At 43.1% G+C, this 23,890-nt stretch overlaps 1 protein-coding gene across 4 annotated transcripts in view; it reads right to left on the reverse strand.

Moving 5' to 3' along the window:
- Positions 1-18,342: 18,342 nt before the first annotated feature.
- Positions 18,343-23,890, reverse strand: part of SEMA6A (sema domain, transmembrane domain (TM), and cytoplasmic domain, (semaphorin) 6A) — a 117,006-nt gene continuing 111,458 nt past the window's right edge. For all 4 annotated transcript variants that reach the window (XM_010002348.1, XM_010002351.1, XM_010002350.1 and 1 more), the window contains one exon: positions 18,343-19,532. In XM_010002348.1, coding sequence (XP_010000650.1) covers positions 18,343-19,532 — 1,190 coding nt within the window. The remainder of the gene's footprint in view (positions 19,533-23,890) is intronic.

Here is a 23,890-nt window from a genome sequence, read left to right on the forward strand (position 1 = left end):
TTCCCCCAAATGCAAAACCAGGTGATTGATGGCTGTGAGTATCAGAGTCACTGTAACCTCCTGGAGTTTCAGTTTGTTTTAAAGATTGCATTCTTTCCCTCAATCATCTAAAGTATACATGGGCAAGTGTTTGAGGTTTTGAGGCCAAAATTTCCAACAAGTGTTTCAACTTACAAGAAGGCCTAAAGCAACACAGAAGGGACGAAGGTTGAGGCTCAGTGGATGATGGTCTCATTCATTCAGTGCAAGTGGTCTCCTTCACCTCGGGGCTGCTTTATGCTTTATGTTTTAACTTACAGCAAGTACAACACCACTTAATCAAGTGACAATGTGGTGGATGTAGGTAGGGAGAGGCATTCAGAAAAGGTCTAAAAAAATCCAAATGGCCTTAATGAGATTTCGAGACTTGTAATCCTTTACGCTAAGCAGAGAATAATAAAAACACTGGATTCTGGCTTGTATTTCTACTGCATATGGAATTAAATGAAAATTAGGAAATTAAATTGAAGTATTCAGAAGAAAAAGTCCTTAATGCACAAAGGTCTTCAAGTGAGAACATTACATGCAGTACTTACCATTAAAAACATTGTTATTCACCAGTGCTTACCACATAATTGCATCTGAGATGTTATTCTGATAAGCTATTCTAAACAGATGGGTTAACTGTGGTTTCTTGGAAAATGCATGGTTTTTAATTGCAGTATCATTACCTGCATTAATGGACATGGTGGGATGTGGGTGCATGTGTACTTGTACTTAAGGCTGTCCAGTATTTTCCTTGTAAAAAGCTGTTTGCTGCTGTTTATTTGTCCTGCAGGAACGCAGGGTCCTCAGCTGGGTGGATGTTTCAGACCAAAGTTGCTCCTGAAGTGCCAAGAGCAGTGGTTTGTGCAGCCATGGTGAGGCAGCTCCTTCATGTCCCATCTGAAAGCCTCTGATGTCTTCTCATTTTGAAGTTTCACATGCTTTGTAATAGTGCAAGCTTTTGAAATGTAGTGGAGTTGTGCTAGCCCAGTGAAAATCCTTTTCACTCTGACTGAAACACACACTTGAGGAGATATATAAATATGATTTGAGGAAGTTTGCGCCTGACAACAAATCTTCTTGATGCTCTCATATGCTGACAGAAAAGGTAACTACGTATTTTAGCATATAGCTTTGCACTCCACTTTTGCTTTCCTGGCAGTTTGCCTCTCTTCCTTTATGTGTTATTTGGCTCAGTTCTTGCTTCAGTGATAGAAGCTCTCTTTTATTTTTTTTTTGTTAAACACAGGGTATAAAAGAATACACATAAATATACAAATAGCTGACAGGAGCAAGCCAGGCATTTCTTGGTGATATGCAGTGACAGGAAAAGCAGCAATGGGCATACTCTGAGACACAGGAAACTCTCATTAAACATAAGAAAAATATTTATTATATTTTTTTACTATGGAGGCTATTTAATACTGGAAGAGATTGCTGAAAGAGGCTGTGGTGTCTCCATCCATGGAGATACTTGAAACCCAAGTGCCCTGAGCAGCCTACTGTAGCTGATATGGGTTGAGCTGAGGGGCTGGACAAGATGGCCTCTGGAGGTGCCTGTTAGCCTCAGCTGTTCTGTGAATGTGTGAAATACATCTAGATTCTGTAACATGCATAAGTATACATTAAAAATTATTACTTCATGATGTGGTCTGGGGATCTGGGCTTATTGCTGCCAGCCCATGCTGCTGCCTAGTGGAGCTCGCCCAGCCTCTGCAGGGTTGTTACAGCTCTTCCGTGCTTCCTCTCTGGCACAGCCAGGATCACAGCAGGGACCATAAACATCCTGAGATTAGAGGAAAGAGGAAAGGGATGTGGTCCAGCTCCAAGTTGCTGGGACTGAAGATCTTCCAGGCCTCCTTGGCAGCACTGCTGGTGGGGGAGAGCAGGCAGCCTTCTCTGCTCTGGCGCTGGGACATGAGGCTCACCGCCACGCAGGGCAGCAAAGGAGAGCATAAGAAAGGCATTGCCATGTGCATTGTGCTGGTCATGCAGACAGCTGCCTGGCATTTCAACTGTGGGACCTTCCTGGCCCTCTCTAATTGGGAGCACAGAACAGCCCTGGGAAAGGGACAGCAGCCTAAATAGCTGTGCCTGGTAGGTAGCCCTTCTATTCTGGCACTAGCTTCCATTTAAAATAAAAATAAACCCATACAAGCCTTCTGTAAATAATCAGAGAGAAGAGCTAAGTGAGAACCATCAAAGCTACTTTGACAGCAGCAGCACAGCTGATGACATATATAAAATATAAATGAGATCTTTTCTGTACATTCTTGTTCCCCCAAATGCAAAACCAGGTGATTGATGGCTGTGAGTATCAGAGTCACTGTAACCTCCTGGAGTTTCAGTTTGTTTTAAAGATTGCATTCTTTCCCTCAATCATCTAAAGTATACATGGGCAAGTGTTTGAGGTTTTGAGGCCAAAATTTCCAACAAGTGTTTCAACTTACAAGAAGGCCTAAAGCAACACAGAAGGGACGAAGGTTGAGGCTCAGTGGATGATGGTCTCATTCATTCAGTGCAAGTGGTCTCCTTCACCTCGGGGCTGCTTTATGCTTTATGTTTTAACTTACAGCAAGTACAACACCACTTAATCAAGTGACAATGTGGTGGATGTAGGTAGGGAGAGGCATTCAGAAAAGGTCTAAAAAAATCCAAATGGCCTTAATGAGATTTCGAGACTTGTAATCCTTTACGCTAAGCAGAGAATAATAAAAACACTGGATTCTGGCTTGTATTTCTACTGCATATGGAATTAAATGAAAATTAGGAAATTAAATTGAAGTATTCAGAAGAAAAAGTCCTTAATGCACAAAGGTCTTCAAGTGAGAACATTACATGCAGTACTTACCATTAAAAACATTGTTATTCACCAGTGCTTACCACATAATTGCATCTGAGATGTTATTCTGATAAGCTATTCTAAACAGATGGGTTAACTGTGGTTTCTTGGAAAATGCATGGTTTTTAATTGCAGTATCATTACCTGCATTAATGGACATGGTGGGATGTGGGTGCATGTGTACTTGTACTTAAGGCTGTCCAGTATTTTCCTTGTAAAAAGCTGTTTGCTGCTGTTTATTTGTCCTGCAGGAACGCAGGGTCCTCAGCTGGGTGGATGTTTCAGACCAAAGTTGCTCCTGAAGTGCCAAGAGCAGTGGTTTGTGCAGCCATGGTGAGGCAGCTCCTTCATGTCCCATCTGAAAGCCTCTGATGTCTTCTCATTTTGAAGTTTCACATGCTTTGTAATAGTGCAAGCTTTTGAAATGTAGTGGAGTTGTGCTAGCCCAGTGAAAATCCTTTTCACTCTGACTGAAACACACACTTGAGGAGATATATAAATATGATTTGAGGAAGTTTGCGCCTGACAACAAATCTTCTTGATGCTCTCATATGCTGACAGAAAAGGTAACTACGTATTTTAGCATATAGCTTTGCACTCCACTTTTGCTTTCCTGGCAGTTTGCCTCTCTTCCTTTATGTGTTATTTGGCTCAGTTCTTGCTTCAGTGATAGAAGCTCTCTTTTATTTTTTTTTTGTTAAACACAGGGTATAAAAGAATACACATAAATATACAAATAGCTGACAGGAGCAAGCCAGGCATTTCTTGGTGATATGCAGTGACAGGAAAAGCAGCAATGGGCATACTCTGAGACACAGGAAACTCTCATTAAACATAAGAAAAATATTTATTATATTTTTTTACTATGGAGGCTATTTAATACTGGAAGAGATTGCTGAAAGAGGCTGTGGTGTCTCCATCCATGGAGATACTTGAAACCCAAGTGCCCTGAGCAGCCTACTGTAGCTGATATGGGTTGAGCTGAGGGGCTGGACAAGATGGCCTCTGGAGGTGCCTGTTAGCCTCAGCTGTTCTGTGAATGTGTGAAATACATCTAGATTCTGTAACATGCATAAGTATACATTAAAAATTATTACTTCATGATGTGGTCTGGGGATCTGGGCTTATTGCTGCCAGCCCATGCTGCTGCCTAGTGGAGCTCGCCCAGCCTCTGCAGGGTTGTTACAGCTCTTCCGTGCTTCCTCTCTGGCACAGCCAGGATCACAGCAGGGACCATAAACATCCTGAGATTAGAGGAAAGAGGAAAGGGATGTGGTCCAGCTCCAAGTTGCTGGGACTGAAGATCTTCCAGGCCTCCTTGGCAGCACTGCTGGTGGGGGAGAGCAGGCAGCCTTCTCTGCTCTGGCGCTGGGACATGAGGCTCACCGCCACGCAGGGCAGCAAAGGAGAGCATAAGAAAGGCATTGCCATGTGCATTGTGCTGGTCATGCAGACAGCTGCCTGGCATTTCAACTGTGGGACCTTCCTGGCCCTCTCTAATTGGGAGCACAGAACAGCCCTGGGAAAGGGACAGCAGCCTAAATAGCTGTGCCTGGTAGGTAGCCCTTCTATTCTGGCACTAGCTTCCATTTAAAATAAAAATAAACCCATACAAGCCTTCTGTAAATAATCAGAGAGAAGAGCTAAGTGAGAACCATCAAAGCTACTTTGACAGCAGCAGCACAGCTGATGACATCTCACCAAAGCCCAATTATAATCTAGTGTTTAATTGCTCCTGGCCAGCACCAGCCCCCTGGGCAGGAGGCAGCTGGCTGTCTGCAGTGTTCATACCCTGGAGGAGAAGGGAGAGAAACTTTGCTGGCTCTGTGGGGTTTGTGTCTTTGGCACAATTTGGAAACAAATCACTCATCATTTTTATTGCTGCAAATGTTACTTTTTTTTTTTTTCCCCTTTTATGTGAGGTAACCTTTAATTAGCTACATGAGTAAGAACACACCATCTTTCTTAAATAACTTAAATTCTAGCCTCATAAGGTTATTTCTTTTGTGGGAAGCTATGCTGTTTTTCAGCCCTGTCTACTCCTACCCTCCTCATGGAAGAGCTTGCTGCTGTTCCCCCTGCCCCCAACATTGGTTCCTTCTGTGATTGTGGCCTTCACACTTAATTTCTGAGGGACAGGTGAGGTTTCTGAGGCCTCCAAGCACCTTGCTGTTCCTCCTCCCCAGGGGCAAGCTTGCTCCCTGGGGAAGGAGACCCTATCTTGCATCTGCCACTCTTCTCCCTGCTGCCCCAACAAGCAGTCTTTTGCTTTTTGTGTAAAGCCATGTGGAGCTAAAAAAGGTATAAGGGGCTACTTTATGCCAGATTTTCTACAGCTATCAAACCTTACTTATCAAGGGACAGGGAGAGGAGGGGGAAGGGATTGGTGATTGTCAGTGCTCGAAAACAGACTTCATAAAATACCAACTGCTGAGAAAAACTTGCTGTACCAAGAACTGAATATGTGCAGTTAATTTGCTGTATAATACCAAACTGAGTATAGTTTTAAAAATTTATCTAAAATATATGTTACATATGTTATATATGTTATATATCATATATGGGCACTGAGAGAGCTGGCTGATGTTGTTGCAAAGCCACTTTCCATAATCTTTGAGAAGCTGTGGAGTCTGGGAGACATCCCTGAGGACTGAAGGAAGGCTAATGTCACCCCGATCTAAAAGAAGGGTCCAAAGAAGGACCCAGGTGATTATAGACCCATTAGTCTCACTTCAGTCCCTGGGAAAGTCATGGAGAAAATCCTCCTAGGGACTGTCACAAGTCAGTTGAAGCATATGATTGGGAAAAGTCAGCATGGATTTACGAGGGGCAAATCATGCTTGACAAATCTGATCACCTTCTAAGACAAAGTAACTTGCTTAGTTGACACAGGGCGAGTGGTGAAAGTCTACGTGGACTTCTCCAAGACTTTTGACACAGCCTCCTCTTGGAGAAACTGGCTCATTACAGCCTTGACAAGTGGTCTGTGCAGTGGGTGGCGAACTGGCTGACAGACTGTACTCAGAAGGTGATAGTAACTAGTTCCTCCTCAAACTGGCAACTGGTCACAAGTGGGATACCTCAGGGGTCGATGGTGGGCCCAGTGCTATTTAACGTCTTCATAAGTGACCTGAATGTTGAGATCAAGAGCACCCTGATGAAATTTGCTGATGACACCAAGATGAGTGGAGAGGTTAACACCCCAGAAGGGAGGGCCACCCTCCAGGATAACCTAGACAGACTGGAGGAGTGGGCTAGCAGGAAGCTTATGAAGTTCAACAGGGATATGTGTAATGTCTTGCACCTGAGAACACATAACCCAGGAGCACAGTTCAGACTGGGATCCGCCTGGTTGGACAGCAGCCCCGTGGAAAGGAACGTGGGAGTCTTGGTGGAAAACAGGCTCAACATGAGTGAGCAGTGTGCTGCAGCAGCAAAGAAAGCCAACAGGATGCTGGGCTGCATCAACAAGGATGTCATGAGCAGAGATAAAGGAGTCATCATCCTGCTCTACTTGGTGCTTGTCAGACCACACCTGGAGTATTGCATTCAGTTCTGGTCCCCAATCTACCAAAATGATGGGGACAGGCTGAAGAGGATCCAGAGAAGGGCCACAAGGGTGATCTGGGGACTGGAGGACCTGCCATATGAGGAGAGGCTAAGAAAACTGTGTTTGTTCAGCTTTAAGAGGAGAAGGCTTCAGGGAGACCATATTACAATGTTCCAATACTTAAAGGGTGACGGCCAAAGAGATGGACACTCGTATTTACAAGGAGTCACATGGAAAAGACAAGGTGTATCAGGCACAAATTGCTCCTGGGGAGATTCCAATTGGACACAAGAGGTAAATATTTCACCATGAGGACAAACATTGGAACAGTCTCCCAAGGGAAGTGGTAGATTGCCTCACATTGGACAGTTTTAAGTCTCAGCTTGACAGGGTGCTGAGCCACCTCATATACACTATAGTAGTACCTAGAAACGTTGGTGCCGATGATCCTTGAGGTCCCTTCCAACCTGGCATTCTATGGTTCTGTGATTATTATACTTTATATATGTATCAGTCAAGCTGAAGTTTTATGATCAAATTGCTCTAGGACAGTTTCTGGCAGCAGAAATCCCATGATGCTGGAGGTATTCCCACTGCCTGCTTGTCCCCTTGGCAGCTGACAGTGTCAGGAAGGTCAGAGCACCGCTGAGGGCAGGGGCTGTGGGACATGGAGCCACCAGTTCAGCCTACCACCTGTGGGTGGAAACACTTCTCCAGGCAGGGCAGTGCAGCGGTCTGCAGAGACTCCCCCGCAGTGACCTGCAGCCTTTGCCCCCCGGGCAGCATGCTGCTTTCCTTCCCTGCTCTCACACCAGCAGCTTTCCTTTTAATTCTTCTTCTACCCTGCAGGAAGCGACATTTTTTGTTCCTGGCTCCTTTTGCTTGAAACAGGAGCTCCCAGGTGCCTGCTCTATTTGGAAATTCTTGACAAAAGAGAATCCGTTTTCTTTCAAAGCCCCTTCTTTTTTTTCTCGGTTTCTGCCACGTGACTCTGTGGGCTCTGGAGCTGTGCCTTTTGTCTAAGCTAGCTTAAACCAGGCAATTCAGAGGAGAATGTACATGAGAGCCACCTGGGACCTTGTGGCCCCCTTGTCCCAGCTGCTGGTTTGCAGTTAGCCTGGGAAAAACTGGCTTCAGTCCTCACTTTGCCTGCTCATAAAATGGGTCATCCAGCTTATTTTTCATCAAAGTAGTCCCAGTTGAGCAGGTATCAAGATAAGGGGGAAAAGAGAGAAAAGAAGGATTTAAAAAGTAACAGCCTGATTAAAACCCCTTTTGAACTACATGAAGGTTTCCTGCATTTTCCAAATCAGGTTGAAAGCATCTGTGGATGCCCACAGACTTCCAGGCTGGAAGGGAGCAAGAGCCACTTTTGTTCAGCCACCATAAAGGACCTGCCAGCACCCTTTCAAGTTACAGATCCTTGCAGCCAGAGCCATCCCCCTCCCTGCAGCATCCACAGCATCCACAGGAGGAGCAGGTGCTCTCAGGCCATCGTCCCATAGAGTAAAGGTCCTACAGACATGTCAAATCATGTTGGTTGCAACTGCACCAGCAATGCATAGAAGTCAGGAAAGATATCACACTAGAGCACTGCCTCGGTCATCAGTGCTAATGGGACAACTTTTCATTTTTGGTTTTAAAGCAATGGGGAAAGGCCACATACATCTTTATTTACACCAGGGAGTAGTTTATCCTTTCTTTTTATTATGTGTTCACAGAATCCAGAGAGGCTAAATTGGTTTTTATTTCTTTTATGCCAACTCTAATGATTAATAAAGTCATTCCTAGCATTGTAGCAGCTAGTAGTTCAATCTTCAGGTAGACTTGTTCTTCTTAATTTCATTGAAAAATCAAGACAAATAAAAAAACCTACTGAGATACATTTGTTATACAAATTGGCCCATTCACTTAAAAGAAAATACTCAGGAGACTAGTTTTCCGCTTGTCAGCCTAATGCATTTCATATTCTGTGTTCAAGTATCAGAGAAGGTCTGCTATCATCTGTGATTATGGGTGAGTCTGGCTTCTGGACAGTCTAAATAAACTATGTGGTGAGCTAGTTACACTGGGAGACAAAGCCAAAGAGCTTGGATTGCAGGCTGACTCACTCATGATTCTTCTCCATCTCAGAAAGCCACTTTGTGAAAGTCAGGTTTTCCTGCATTAACTAATATTTCATATGAAATAGTCACATCAGTAAACATGTTTGTTGTATGGGCTTTTTAATCTCTAAATGCAAATGTATTGCTGTTAGGAGACATTTAAACATTCAAGTTACACTACAGGACAGCTGTTTGAATGTAGACATAAATTATTTAAATCTTCAGTAACTGGGCACCCAGAATAAACATTTTAGCACAGTGGGGAAGTGGGATGCGTTTCTACTCAGAAAGTGTTTTTGTAACCATAGCACATCTCTGTAGGCTTGATTAACTGCCGATCTTAGAGATGAAATGTCATTTAAATGCTTTTTAGTCCTCTTAGTACAGCAGAGCCAGCACAGCAGAGGATGAACAAAACAGTGGTACAGTCTGTAACAGCCAATGTCAGCATTTAATCTACCTGGTTCTTGGGCTATGCTGTGCTTATAACGATATGCTAACATCTCAGGACTTTGTTCTGTGATTCCCCCCCACCTCACCTGTTTGTCAGTCACCTGCAGCACAGAAATGCTCCAGAGACCTATTCCAGGACCAGATCTGGACACATGATCATGTATGCTCCAGCTTGCCACTGTCCCAGGCTCTGTTCAAGGCATGAAGGACCATTCACTGCAACAAGGTGGTAAAACTCAGGAACTGGGGTGGGAAGGCAGCACTAGGGGTCAGTACATGGGGTGTGTGCTTCTCAAAGGCACAGTGCAGTTAGCCTGGGGAGGTTTGCTGCCTTCGGCTGCCTCAGACAGCTGGTGCTGCCTCTCTCATCTACAAGTGATGCTTTGCTTAAACTAAACATTATTTATGAAATAATAGCTTGCCTTTTCTCCACACCAGGCAAAGGTAGTCCTAAGATTCAGCTCCTATCCCCAGCCCTGTTAAAATGTTTTATGATCTATACTGCAAACCTATTTATTGCAAAACATCTTGTAAGAAATGAGTCATGCTCTCACCTCTAAGCTTTCTGAGTCTTGGGCCCTATTGGTCTGGTTCTATTGCCTGGTATGCACTGTCACAGTGGTTCTGCAGTTAGGCCAGCATGCTTTTTTAATGGGACATAATGCTGAACAGAACTGCATGAGTCTATGAGCCCCAGTTGCAGCTAGGAGGAAGAAGGACATGTTAGTAGCACTGCATAGGTTCATGTGTTGTCTGCTGAAAGACTTCAGTATATCAGGGTCTTGAGAATAACCAAGGCCAGGGGAAATGGTTTTAGACATCAATATTTCTGCAGTCTTTTAATATGCATAGGAAATGCACCTAGTGCTATGTCACCATTTTAATCTATGGGAGTAGTAAAACTAATGAAAGAGGTATGCAGCTAAGTAAATTCACTCATAGTTACCTCATTTATACAGCTGAGTTGTCCCAATTAGAAACTTGATGTTTCTGCAGACATGCTGCTTGCACATAGGGCAGGGCAAAGGGCTTCTCTAAGAAGCCCAGATTGTTAGGCTTTAGTCAGAAGGAAGATCTGGACATGTGTCTGATCTTCCTACAAGAAACATGTCCAGATCTCTGATTAGCATTGCAGGTGTTGGTTTCTGCTTTACTCTCACCAGTTAATTTTGGGTAGTATAGGCTCTGTACGGATGAGAAAATACACTGGGGTCAGGCAAAAAGGTGTCTGAAATCTGAAATTTGGCTCTGAGAATTTTCATTGTTTTTTCCTTATTCTGAAGCCATGGTGCTATAGATGAAAAGACTTGGTTTTAAATAAAAGTATTCTTTTCTGTTCGGATAAGACATTTGTTTATCAAAGAGAAAAATGTCCTTCAGTGTTTGGGGGTGGTTGTGGTACAGGCTGATTCTGTTCTTGTGATACCATCAAAAGGTAAAATTGGCCTGAAATACCATACACCACACCAAAAAAAAAAAAAAAAAAAAAAAAAAAAAAAAACAACTTCCACAAAGAGATATCACATTACATTTTGCAGTGTTTCCTAGGAAACCATTTTAGTGTAAAAGGAACTCTTTGTCTCCTGCTCTTCAGGAAATTGTTTGAACCACATCTCACAAAAGGTTGCTTCACAGGCAATTTGTGCAGCATTTAAAAAAGCTAAATCTGCAGTTTGCTGCACCATCAGAGGCAATGCCTTTATCAGCAGCCTGAATAGATTGTATTTGTTGAGAATTGATAAGATTACGCAATAATTTCTAAAAGTCAGAGAAACTATATATATTTTTTTTATTTTTATTTTTTTTGACATGGAGTCCCTTTCCCTGCATAGCAAGGCAGTATTTAAAAAAAATAAAAATAATTGGCAAAAATTGTTTTGGGAAGCTCTTATCAGCACCTTTTTACTAGCAGGTTGGTTGAGGCAAAGGTACATTTTGTTATTTTTTCCTTTGACCCCAGAAGAGGCTGGAACAGGATTTCCATAAGCATGGCTCTTACTCCCTGCTGTTAGCTATTGCATGGCTGCGCTGGCGTGCTGATGTGTGCCACCTGCTCACCTAAATCCAGGAGGCTGGATTGAAGGACTCATCTTCCCTGAATTATGGGTGCCCTTCACTCCTGCAGGCTGAGCTCCATGGCTGTGCAAGGCTCTTGCCCAGCTCAGTTTCTGAGCTGGTGCCAGGGTTGGCGATTTGCCGCATTGGCTGCAGCCTGACCCGGCAGATCCACTGCGCTGGAGGGTGCAGATGTCCTGGTCCTGGGCTGTAGATGGGGTGAAAGCCCTCTTTGGGGCTGAATACCAGGCCAGAGCTTGCAGGCCAGAGAGAGTTGGGTTTCCACAAAGTTCTTTGCCAGTTACCCTTGGTTATTTATCATCTTCCTTTAAATCCAGCACTAGGTATCTGCTATTTCATCTTAAGGAGGATGGATGTGAGGGCACGCAGTGCCTCCACCGCTGCCGGCAGGCTGGCCTGTGCTTCCCCTGCACTTTGCTTAAAGAGCTGACCTAATGAGTTTTGTTCCCTCCTCTAGTCCCTGTCATTTTTAGTTGTTATAATTTCCTGTCATAGCTACTTCTCCCCATCCCCCGCCTTGTGATATTGCAGGGTTCAGCTATATGGCTGATGTGCTCTGACTGCAGCCTGCTAGATTTGTCTTTGTCTTAATATATTATTTATGACGCTATTACTCCTTTCAGTGGACTGCCAGCCATGCTCTGCATACAGTTGCTGGTCTTCCAAATGCATCATGGCCAGAAAAGGAAAACACAGATCTAATTGAATTAACAGTGGTGCTGTTAGCCTTAATAGAGTTTGTCATGAAACACTAAGCAGATGTGACAATGATCTTGGTTAGTTATATTTTTGTTCCTACTCCCAGATTTGGTACTTGTTAGCCAGATCAGTGGGGAGGATAATTCTCCTTTGCTGATCACTAATTTTAGTTACCAAAACACATGGCAATTGCTTCAGGCTGATGGTTGAAATAAGCCAAAGACTTGAATAGCAGAAAGTTTTATATTCTGATAGTAAACTTGGCTAATTAAAACAAGATGCAGATGGTACTGCCACCTAGCAATTTTCACCTCACTTACTCGGTCTCCAATTATAGCCCTTCCCTACTGACTTACACTGTTTAAATTACAAAGTCAGGGGACAGATGACTATTTACCTGTTTCTATTCATACAAAGAAGTCTAACACATCGTTTTTCTCCTGCATAAGGCATGTGATGTTGGTCTTAGTACTTTGAAAAGAAAATAATCTCCAATCTAAAAAAAAGGGGGAATAGTAATAAAAAGAACACTTGAAGAAACTCATTAGCAGACACATGCATCAGCAGTAAGCATAAGAATATTACACTCACAATGTGTTTCTCTAACACTTGTTGGTTGGAGCAGGTGCCATACTTCTGGGAAATTAACTTTAATTGGATAAATAGAAAACTGGCCTTAACTAAGCCAGTCCAGCTCATCTTCTTAGCTTATTATTTTCTTTAGGCACTTTGAAATGCTTGATGCTGTTCCCTTGGGTGACTTTCACTTCTTTCCAGAGTAAATTGCGTTTACAATGACAGGTTAGACAGACAGACAGCCATCAAGAATGGGTTATATTTGCTTCATCCTGCCTCAGTGCACTGGGCTAGACACAGTCCTCCACACTGCTTTTAACAAGCTTTGTAAGCAAGCTTTAGGGAGCAAGAATCCATGTCCAGCCCTGGGAGCAAGAGTGGAGTAATCGTGCTGCACTAATTCTGTGACAGAAAATGAGCTGGATTTGCATCCCAGAAATTACTCTGGCCATCAGCTGGACCACTAGGTTGTTCCCAGTGTCAATTCATTACTGCTCTGGCACTTTTTTCTGGCACCCTCTTTCATGCAAAGTCAGCCCTATGTATTGCCATCCTGCTGGCAGTGAAATGCACTGACCTGCCCCTGCTTTTCCTGACTGTCTTACATAGCTTTTATGTGAGGACCTTTCAGGTGCAAAATATTCCCTACTGATTTGCAGTTATCTTTGAAATGACACTCTTAGGTAGTTCAAAAATGTATGCCTGTTGGAAGGAGAGGGAAGGAACAGGGTGGTGGACCAGGATTTACTTACTGGGACCCATTGTTTTGAGTCATTCAGCTGGGTTCCATTTTGTGTAAAAATATGTATGCAAATTAATGCTGATTAGAAAGGAACTTCCATGCATCCTTGATGACATGTCCTAGTTTGAGCAACAACACGCTAAATGAGGTCAACATGAGTACCATTATTACAATGAATAAGGCAACATTGACTTGACTGTTGTGCTCAAAGCACCCCTGCTTTCTCCTGGTCATCTTCTTTACCCTGATCAACACAGGGAGTTTCTGTATGTTTCCCCTGCAGGGGATGGATCTCATGATAGAAATAGATGAGGGGTAGCTCAGATGTGTCCTTCCCTGTCAAAAGCAACCACACTAGAGACTGAGGACGTTGCCTCTTCTGGAGAAGCTCAGTGGCAGGACCTTTCCTTGGTGGGGTGCTGCTGTGGGTTCCTGTGGTGCACTGGGCTGGCCAAGACCGCCATCAGAGCACTGGCATCCAATGCAACCTGTTTCCTTCAGTTCTTCTCCTGGTCATTTCTGCACAGCAGTATGGTCACAGGTCTCTGTAAGGGACTATGCACGTGCCAGTGCAGAGGTGCGTATTTGGGGAGGTATTCTGAGGGAAAATTGCTTCAAGGGGCTAGGTTCACACCTTCCCTTGGGCAGCAGTTTGTGACCACACAAGCACAGCAGTTGCAGACCCTATATGGCTCGGGCATCAGGGCATCCCCCTTCCCATGCTCCCTCCTTCATGCCTGTGCTTTAAATATACCTTCCTTTCACTGGCAACAGATGAAGGAGCTCTGCAAAGGAGAATGCCAGTGCTGCTGCTAGAGGTGTTCTTGGGCTCTGTGCTCCAGGCAGCAGCCTGCAATTGTTTATAGGGGAATACGAGTATTAATTTTAAAACAGAGGTATATAAATCTTTGAACAGCTTCCCTAGGTGCTGCTTATCCAATGCATTTCAAACAAAGCTGGACAAAGTAACTTCACAGGTGATTGGCTGCAGGACTGAAAATGAGACATGTCTCTAAGCACATGGAGAGCATTTGCTTTCCCATTTGATGCGACTTTGGGAGCACGCAGGTCAAATGCAGCAGTGTGGAGCACTGTGTGACCATACAGTGTCCCCCCATCCCCAGCCTAGGGGTCTCTCAGCCTTACTCAGGACAGCCTGCCAGGTCCTGGCCACGGCAGGCATCACCTCCATGTCCACACCACACATTTGCCTGGCTTGTAATGAGCCTGCACCTGGGACAAAAAGAGATGCATCTGTGCGCAAGGCACTGAAAAACAATGTTTGCAATGCTCTTCTGTGTCACTGCTATGCCAAGGCCACCACGTCCAGAGACCTTGTGTCCTTCAAGGTAGAGAGGGGGAGATGGAGCTGTAGAGAGGCATTCTGCTTTCCACTGAGTAGAGCACACCAAGGCTTTGTGACTTCTATCTTTAAATGCATCATGTCTTGCTCCTTAAGGAAAGCCACTTTCTGCTGCTGAGTCAGTGTCAGTGGTATCTGGTGTGAGGTGGGGGACCTGCACCTATCAGTGCAGTTGTAGGTGCACAAAGGGGTGTCCTAGAAGGGCAGGAAAGCCCAAGTATGACTTGAGCTAGGGTAAATTAATGAATCACATCCCTTGTTTCTACAGGGTCACACAAAACTCATGTTATAAAACAAAATCACTAAGCCCAGTAACTAACATAACCAAGCGTTTAACATTTACCTGCACTGTAATGGCAGAGCATAAGTGATTTACAGTTACATAAAATCAATGTGGAGAATGCAGGTATGTTTTAATAACTCCCGAGATTACATACTCCTTTGTTATTTATCTGTTTACTACAATTTTCTTGCAAAAGTAAAGTCTCAAGCAACATCCTCTAGAGCAGGCCGATGAAGCACAGCAGATTTATGCCTGCTAAAAGAAAGCACAGGCTCCTCTATTATTAATATGTAAAGCCTGGAGATGAAGTCACATCTGTATGATGATCTATTTTGGTGGACCATGCGTGCTTAAATCCCAGCCTTGGTCTTTTAAACTATCAAGTCTGCCATAAATATTTGATGATGAACAAGCTCATAAAAAGAAAATGCCAAATATGAATAGAGGGAGAGCAAATGTGTGATTCAATTTTTAATTACTATCACCTTACTCTAAAGCTGAGCTCATCTTCTGTGAGACACAGAAAGTAACAAATTTCTTTCTTGCCATAACCTGATCTAAATGATCAGCACTGCATTTGTTTGTATTTTTTAAATAAAAGGATGTCACCATAGAAACAAAAGAACTAGGGAGACAAGAAATAAGGTAGAACAGTCTGGTTTTATTACCATGTGTAATCAAGAGCTTTTATTTCCCCTTTTCTCCTCCTTCTGTCTTTTTATTTCTTGGTTGGTTGTTTTGTTGCGTTGGTTTTTTTTGTTTGTTTGTTTTTGTGATTTGTTTTTGTGTCTTTTTTGTTTTGGTTTGGATTTTTTTACAACATACACTACGTTGTGAGTCAGATGTCAGAGGGCTGTGGAAATGAAGGGAAACTGGTGACATCACAATACTTTACAACTTTACAACAAATGACAGTCTGAATTTGTTGTATCTACCAGTGTATAGCAAGGGTGGAAAGCAAAGGCACACATAGGTTCATGAAAACCTTGAAACTAAGGGTGGAAGGGAACTGGGAGAGGGAAAGCATGAAAATGGGATCCACCAAATACAAAATGCAAGTTTCAAGGTCAGCCCGGTAACTGGTACACTGTACATTGTGAAGGCAGATGGCTGCACAAGCTGTTGCCATGATTATTCGCCTCTATGGTTTTGGGAGACTGCTTTGAGGGGTAATATGAACGGGACCTGTGCATTTGGTTCTCCAGGGGTTTGGAGGTTAGTACAAAGGCTGTGAGTTTGTTCTTATTTTATTTATTTTTTTTTAATTGCCTTGCTATCTATTGTTTTCAAAGGGTTTTCTGTTTGTTTTTATTAAAACAACAACATCGCTTTGGACACAGAACTATCTACTCCAGTCTGCATAGTTCACTAAGGGTGAACAAAACTGTTTCATAAAAGAAGCCATGATGAAATGAAAGAACATGCAAGCACCCTTGTTACACACTTTGGTCTAGACCATCCAGACTTTATATATAACATCTATAAGCTAATGGACTTAAAATCTGTCTTTTCAATCATTCAGAAACAAAACCAAAACCCTGAAAAACAAATGGAAGTATAAAATTTTAAAAAACAAATTGAAACAAAAACCACCTTACTCAAACATACTGTTCAGCAGAGAGAGAGAGAGAGAGAGAGAGAGAGATATAAAAAGCTTAGAAGTGATCCCCATCATTTTTCTACAGTATGTTGACACAGTTATTATAACAGATTAAAAACACATCTATGTTTTTGCATAAACTGAAAGACTGGAAAGGAACTTACACACCTGCGTGCACACGCACACACGCACACACCTGTGCACGCACACACTTGCACACTAGCTACATGCACAGTCACACAAAAGAAACAAAGGAAAAAAAAAGCATTTTTCCCCAAAGAAGTATATGCAGCATCCTTGTGGTGCAGCAGGTAGCTACAGAAGGAGCCCGCCCGCCTGTCCTAGCCCCATGGGTCCTGTGTGCTGTGGGACGTGCAGCCGGGTGGCCTGTGGGGCTTGGCCCCCCTCTCCGGTGCTTGTCCCCCGCCAGGGAAAACACCTGCTCCATGGACAAGGGTGTTCTTGGTCACTTCCCTGCTGCCCAGTGAGAGTGATCACCCTGCTTCTGTGTGGTAAAGGGTGAGCAGGAAGTGGGGGAAGGCAGACCCCCCAGCATGGTGCTTTGGGAGCATGGTTGTTTGTGGGTGGTTTTGAGAGAGGCCTTGGCACAGCTAGAGAGTCAGACTGAAGCGGAGGGTATGGTGCTAGCCTAATTTCTTGAGGGACACAGGTTATGACAATAACCACCATGTTCTTCTTTGAATGTCTTTACTCCAGTTCTTGAAGGGGCTTGGAGGAGAAAGGATCAATAAATATTTGCATTACTCAAAGGGGAAAAGAAAAAAGGTTTTACATACTACAGCTCACAAGTATACACAACTGAGGGTGTAAGGCACAAATTTACATGTGGAAGAAAACAGGCTATTCACAGATATATTCCCACGAAAAACCCGTGTGATAAGACCATAATTTATGCATGGTAACAGCCGGCATATTAACTAGTTCACACTGTTTTGAGGATTTTGTTTGCCGTCTCACATGCAAGGTGAAATGAGATGGCACATCACAAGCTGGTGCCTTCACAGAAAGTATTAGCTACTGACAAAGCCATGTTGATAGCAATGGTGCACAAATGTGCGGCTTTTAAGAGTTTCTCTTGCAGTTGTGTTAGAAGTTATGAACTTGTGGTATTTGTTGCTGTCTTAGGTCAGAGGCCCAGACAGCTAATTAGCTGAGAGACTTAAATAGATATCCCCTTTTTTTTCAGCTAATCAGGCAGTCCAGGCAGAAAGTTCAGAATTCCAGCTCCAACTTATCTAACTCAGTGAATTCATTGGAAAAATAAAAGTTTTAATTACTCCAGTTAATGGGTTTCACGTTAAATAGGTATAACTTTCAAGGTACTTCTGAAGAGCTGCTCACAGGATGATATGCAGAAGTAATTTCCTTAGGAAAAACAAAAGTTGAACAATAAATACGAGGAGCTACTTGCGTTAACAGTCACATGTTATTCATTAAAAGAGAAGGGTAGCAGAAATCTATGACATAGTTTGCCCAACACGGCATTTAACTGCTGTAACAAAATGGCTGTAACACTGACGGGCATAATTTCACAGTACCTGCACGTAGTAAACTTCTGCTATTGTTAAGTCAGAGTTAGCTTTATCAATGGATTATTTTTTTTCTTTTTCTTTCCTTTTTTTTTTTTTACTTATGCAATCAGTTGTTTCACCATCTGTGGAAAAGAGAAGCCTATAGCAGCTAGTGGTGCAAATTGTTTTAGCACCTGAAGGTGTTGTCTTTCACCTGTGTGCTTTTGGCTCAATGTTTATGATGGAGGGTTAGTCTTCTGAGCAAAGAACTGATGGGTTGTGGGGATGAGCCCTGCAATTGCAAGCCTTCAGCCATGGGTTATATGGCTCGGGTTTAAAAAAATATTCTACTTTTCCCAGAGTGCAGAAATGCAACACGTCTTCAGCTTGCAACAACCATCTTCTCAGAGGAGCGAGTGATAACAGTTGCAGAACACTGGTTTTCAAGGGCAACCTCTGGTTAATTGCTGTCCTCCCTCCCCCCCACCCCACTCTGATTATGTACACATGTCATTGGGCTTCATGGACGTGGAGAGTGGAGCAAAGGAAGGCTTGGGAGGTACGTCAGGCTTTAGCGAGGGCGTGCGTTTCACCCCTGACCTCGTCAGTGAGTTGTAGGCAGTGAGACTCGGCTGCCGAGATACAGTCACAGCCTGTGCCTGAGCAGCGTGGACTTGTATTGAGTCCACCCGCTGCGGGGCCGGTGGTGGGTTGTCACCCCGGCCGAAGCTCTGATTACGGGAGAGATGGGATGAATTGGAGGAGTTAGTGTTGTTTCTTTTGAGGGTTGATGTCTGGTGACTTCTTGTGAGCGAGTTTGTAGGATAGCTTCTCTTGTAGTCCACGTTGTAAGCAGAAGAGTGCATCTCCAGCCGCTTGCTCAGGCCACTCTGCGACAGCGAGGCGCTCGGGGGCCCGAGGGAAGCTTCCCGCTGTGGAACTTTTGGTGGCATGCTGTCGAGATTTTCCACCAGGTTAACCCCGTGGCTGGGGCTTTTGCTACTGAGATGGTCCTTGATAGTTTTGTACTCAAGGGTGGCATTCTGGTCCTCCACAGACATCTGAGCCCCATCACTCATTTTTGGCTGGTCAACGTACTCATGCTGGTAGCCTTGCTGGGCTATGGGCAGGACCACAACACTAGGAATGTGGCTAGGAGAAGCCCTGAGTGGCAGGTCTGTTGGGATCACGGGGGATGCCATTGGGGGGATATCTTTTGTGCAGGCATTGATGAGGTTCTGGTTTCTCTCCCATTCCCTGCTGCCACGGCTGGGCTTCCTCTTCTGTTGTAGGGTTGGGGTGGACTCAGGGGTTGGCAGGGCGGCCAGGTCCAGATGGTGCTGGTCAGCTTTGATTAACATCTTGGCAGTGCTGCCTGGGGTAGTCAGCTTGCCATTGTGCATCAGAGGCGTGAGGATAGCTTCAGGCTTTGGCTCCTTGGACTGAGTGTCCCCAAAGAGGCCACTGAGCTTGGTAACACTGCTCATGGAGCCGCGGCGGGAGTGGGTTAGCTCCTTCTCCTTCCTCTGCACAACAGCCACGTCTCTGCGGCGATGGTCACAGATGCAATACACTATGATCCCCGAAAAGACGGCCCCCATGACAAAAGCAAGAATAACAGCAATGGCCAACAGGGTGACTGGCACCAGCTGATCATGACCCTTCAGGTAACTCTCACGAATCACTCCTGCAATAAACAGCATACAGTGGTTAATAAATTGAGGAAAAGCTACTTATAATTAATTACTTTGTTCAAAGACACACCCTGAGAGGTTTGTTCACATTTTGTAAGGTGATTTTTGATCATCTTGTCCAAATTTGGAGACATACTGTACCTGCCAGCTTATGCAGACTTACGCTGTCAGTACACCTTTCAGATCTGGAGATGAAGACTACAAAGTTCAGGAGGAGGGAAAGAATTTAATTGCAGGGCAAGTGCAATTGGTTTGAAATTCTGGTCCTGGGCAATTCACACTGACTTCAGCAGGTCAGTGATATAATTTCTCCTCCTCTAACGTAGTGTTCATTCCTCTTCTCTCTCTACCTGATCTGTCCTCAGACAAAACCATCTAATTTTTACTACAGTAATCCATTCATATTGAAAAATGAGAGGAGACAGAGGTCTGCAAACACCAGAGAAGTGCATCCCTCATTGTTTAAGGCTTCTTTCGCTGCACATCATTCTGTTATTCTTGTCATGTGTTTTAAAGTCAGTGTCACATGCCTGAGCTTCAGGAGGATGCTTAGATAACTATGGAAGATAAAGCAGTGTTGAAATCTATTGAATCTGCTAGATGACTGTCCTTGCTATTTTAATTTTAAAAGATCTCTCTTGTTCTGAACACATGAATAGGTTGACCTCTGTGAAGAAGCCAATGCTTTCTCAGCTGAAAGCCCTGATTCTGAGGGCCTCATCTTGTGGTCCTGTGCTGTGGTCAGTGATCACTGTCAAATCTCACTTGGCCCTCCAAACACCCACTGTCAGAGAAGGCGTCTTTGGCAGAGTGTGCCTCCTCCATCTGAGGTCCCTCATACAGCATTAATCAATACCATGAAATTCTGAAAAAACAGTAGTTTTTTTCTGACATAGCTGGGCACCAAGCCAGCAACACTAATGAAAAGCAAGCACAAAGCCTCTATTTTGTGCTTTCCCCACCCCCCCGCCCCGTTTCTGGTTTTGTTCTTAGTGCTTAACAAGGAGCAGCAACAGCCTGACAAGTTGCTGAAGAAGCATCTCTCCCACCTCTTTCTCCAGAGAGGGCCCAAGTGCCAGGGCATTAAAAACTCCACATACTCAAAGGAAATGTAATCCTTGTCCTTATTACAGGAGAGACAGGAAGACAGAAAGTGTACCTTCAAGGCTCTCCTGAGACTCTGTAAAGTTACAAAACTTCCATGCCATCAATCAACTCCTTCTAGAATAATGTATTTTCATGTAGTTGGCAGACAAGGTATTAGTAGTCCAGAATTAGAACCAAATGCAAAATACTCCTCAGCAAAATAGGTTAAAAGAACATTGAAAAGTTGCCACTATTTCACATAAACTTTTTATAAGTATTCTGGCCAGGTAAAGTATTGCTTCTATAGCATATATTTTTCTGTCCCAATTTAATTGCAGCATTTATGTGGACAAGGGATATTCACTTACAAGATAGGAACTTCACATTTAGAAGCAAAACAGCTCTTGAAATCATAAGCCATTGCGTGGGACATCACGGCTGGTTGCCACAGAAATTACTATGCTGTGACAAATAGAGGACTATGATTTCAAAAGGAGAATAAATAGCAAAAGCAGATAATCACTTAATAAAAGATGATCCTGATTCATGTGAATGTCTTAATAGTAAAAATGTAAGGAGAAGAAAGCAAATCTCAGAAAACAACACATAATTAGAAACAATCTTCAAATTAACTCTTTCTAACAGAATCCTCTTTAAAAGCCCACCAGCTTTTTAAGAGGGAAATTTTTCTGTTCTTTGTCATCAGCACTTAACAGGCAGTCATAGAACCTAGCCCTGTAATTTAAATCCACATACAAAATTGCTGTATATAGACCAGAGGCACAGTCTGGTGGTTACAGTACACTCAGCACTGACTACATCTTACTGCAAAGCTGTTGATGTTCTGTGGACCTTACACCTGCTGATATTTACATGCTACAGTGTGCAACATTTTGAGACCACATTTATTTACACTTGTAAAACTGACTGCAGTCATTAACTGGAGGATCAGAGAGTCTTCAGTGAGTAGGAAGGATGGTCAGGGAAGTGTTAAGTCTTAACCAGAAATGCATTGCTGGAAGTGAAGTTAAAGAAAGCTTCAACTTAAAAAGCCTTATTTCATGGACACCTTCCATGCACAAACTTCTCCAAGCTATGTCCCTTTGAGCAAAAATGTATTTTGCATGAAAAAGACTCAAAATACCAGCTCCCTGCCTACCTAAGGGTGCAAGCATTTATAGTCAATGGCAACACAGGTTCATGAAGGGAAAGTCATGCCTTACTAACTTAATATCCTTCTATGTATAGACTCGGGGACAAGAGGCTGAAGTGCAGCCCTTTGAAAAGATATCAAGAGGTTTTGGTTGATGGTATGAGTCAACAATGTGCCCTGGTGACCAAGACTGTGTTAAAACATTAGGGTATGTCCAAAGAAAGGCAACAAAGATGGTGAAAAGACTACAGGGCATAGCTAGTGAGGAACAGCTGAAGGTACTTGTTCCGTTTAGAGAACAGAAATGCTCATTGCTATCTAAACTTCCTGATGAAGGGGAGCAGAGAGGGAAGTGCTGATCACTCAGGTGTTCAGTGATAGGATAAGGGAATGGCTTAAAGCTTGCATCCATGCCTGACATTTTCTACTGGCTGAAAAGAGGTTGTTCTTTACCCTCAGCCTTCTGCTTTAGGCTAAGTCCTACTCTGTGAATGACAGTCATAAACGCAGACCTGCAAAACTGCATCCAAAAGCAATATTAAATCTTCAGTTTTACATTACCAATGGATATAGAATAATTATAACTCATGTTACAAAATTATCACACAGTTCACACTGAGTGACCATGTATGTTCAAGAAAGGGGTAGCTGAAATTATGTTGTGCATGCTGCAGGTGTGTATGATCAGCAGAAGTGTGTGAGGGTTTTAAGCCAGCCTGATTTCAGCTCATCCATACTCTTGACTGTTCTCTGTAGTACATGGAGACATATTACCATGGATAATGAAGAGCTATTCTTTGCAGAGGGATATTCTTGACAGAATTAGCTGTATTAACATTATACTCAGGAGAGGTCTGGTGGTAAAAATAGTAGTGAAACTGGAAAAGACATAGATGAGGTAAAATATTTGCATCTTCAAGGATCAGACCTTACATTTTGCTAATGGCATAAACGTGCTGACACTTATCTATCTCCCTGAAGTCTTCCAGTTAAGTCATCCTCTGTCTCTTGTCAATCACAACTGATCTTATGACTTCAGGGTCTTCCCATTATTATTTCTGGCCACTAGAAAAGGCAGACTCATCACCTGATATCCTTCACTCTTCATGACCATTATGATTCCTGTAGACAACCTGATCTTTCTCCTCCACTAACTTTCTGTAATTTCATCCGGTGTCCTTTTGTCTGCATCTCCTCACATCACCATTCATTTTCTCAGTCGGTATGCCCTGTACTGTGACAGTCTGGAACACACAAAATCACCACTTCTTACTCATCTAATGGGAGAGAAGACCTGATATGCTACTGTATTATTCTGCTATACATAATTAATTATTTTTTTTCCATCACAGCTTGTAGGTAAGGTACAAAGTGCTGGCTGGTTGATTAAGAGGATTTTAGGAAAAATATATCCAAACTTTCAAAGTGCTTTGATTCTGAAATGAGCTAGTACTTAGATAAATGACAAGTAGAATTTATCTAGCATTATCTAGAATTTATCTAGCATTTATCTAGCATGTTAGCTAAAAGTAGTTAGGAGCAAAGAAAAAGTAGGGGATGGTAAATTTTATGTCAATAACATACTTTTTCTAAAGTTATGGAAAAGGTGAGAAACAGACTTGTTGAATGTCTCTCGGTGAATGCAAGAGTGAAAATAAAAGATCAGAGATGATACAATTATATAGCTCCACTGTAGATTAGATTATTGTAAGCAGCAAAGAGATGAGGTTTCTTCTTTTCACCAATTAACAAAACTATTCCAGGGATATGACTCTACCTCAATATCTGCTACAAAACAAATGAAAAAGCAAGATGTGCACGGTGTAAAAAGTATTATTGTATGAAAATACTGATTAAGTTGTTCTGGGCATGTTCTGCTCCTTCTAATTCTAACAGAGAAGAACTTCAGAGGGTAGAAATGTAATTAGGATGAAATAATCATATAGAAATAGAGTTTATAATTCTGAAGAATACATGGCATGAGCATAACTGGAAAAGAATAATGAGTATCAGTACAACAAATTTCAAGAAAGGAGGACAGATAAGGAAAGATATGGAGACTAAAGCATTAACTCCTTGTCCGGCTTCATCTGTGGTCAGGTATGTAACAAA

The sequence above is a fragment of the Chaetura pelagica genome, unplaced genomic scaffold (genome assembly GCF_000747805.2).
Source record: "Chaetura pelagica isolate M959 unplaced genomic scaffold, ChaPel_1.0 scaffold387, whole genome shotgun sequence".
NCBI classification, from domain to species: Eukaryota; Metazoa; Chordata; class Aves; order Apodiformes; family Apodidae; genus Chaetura; species Chaetura pelagica.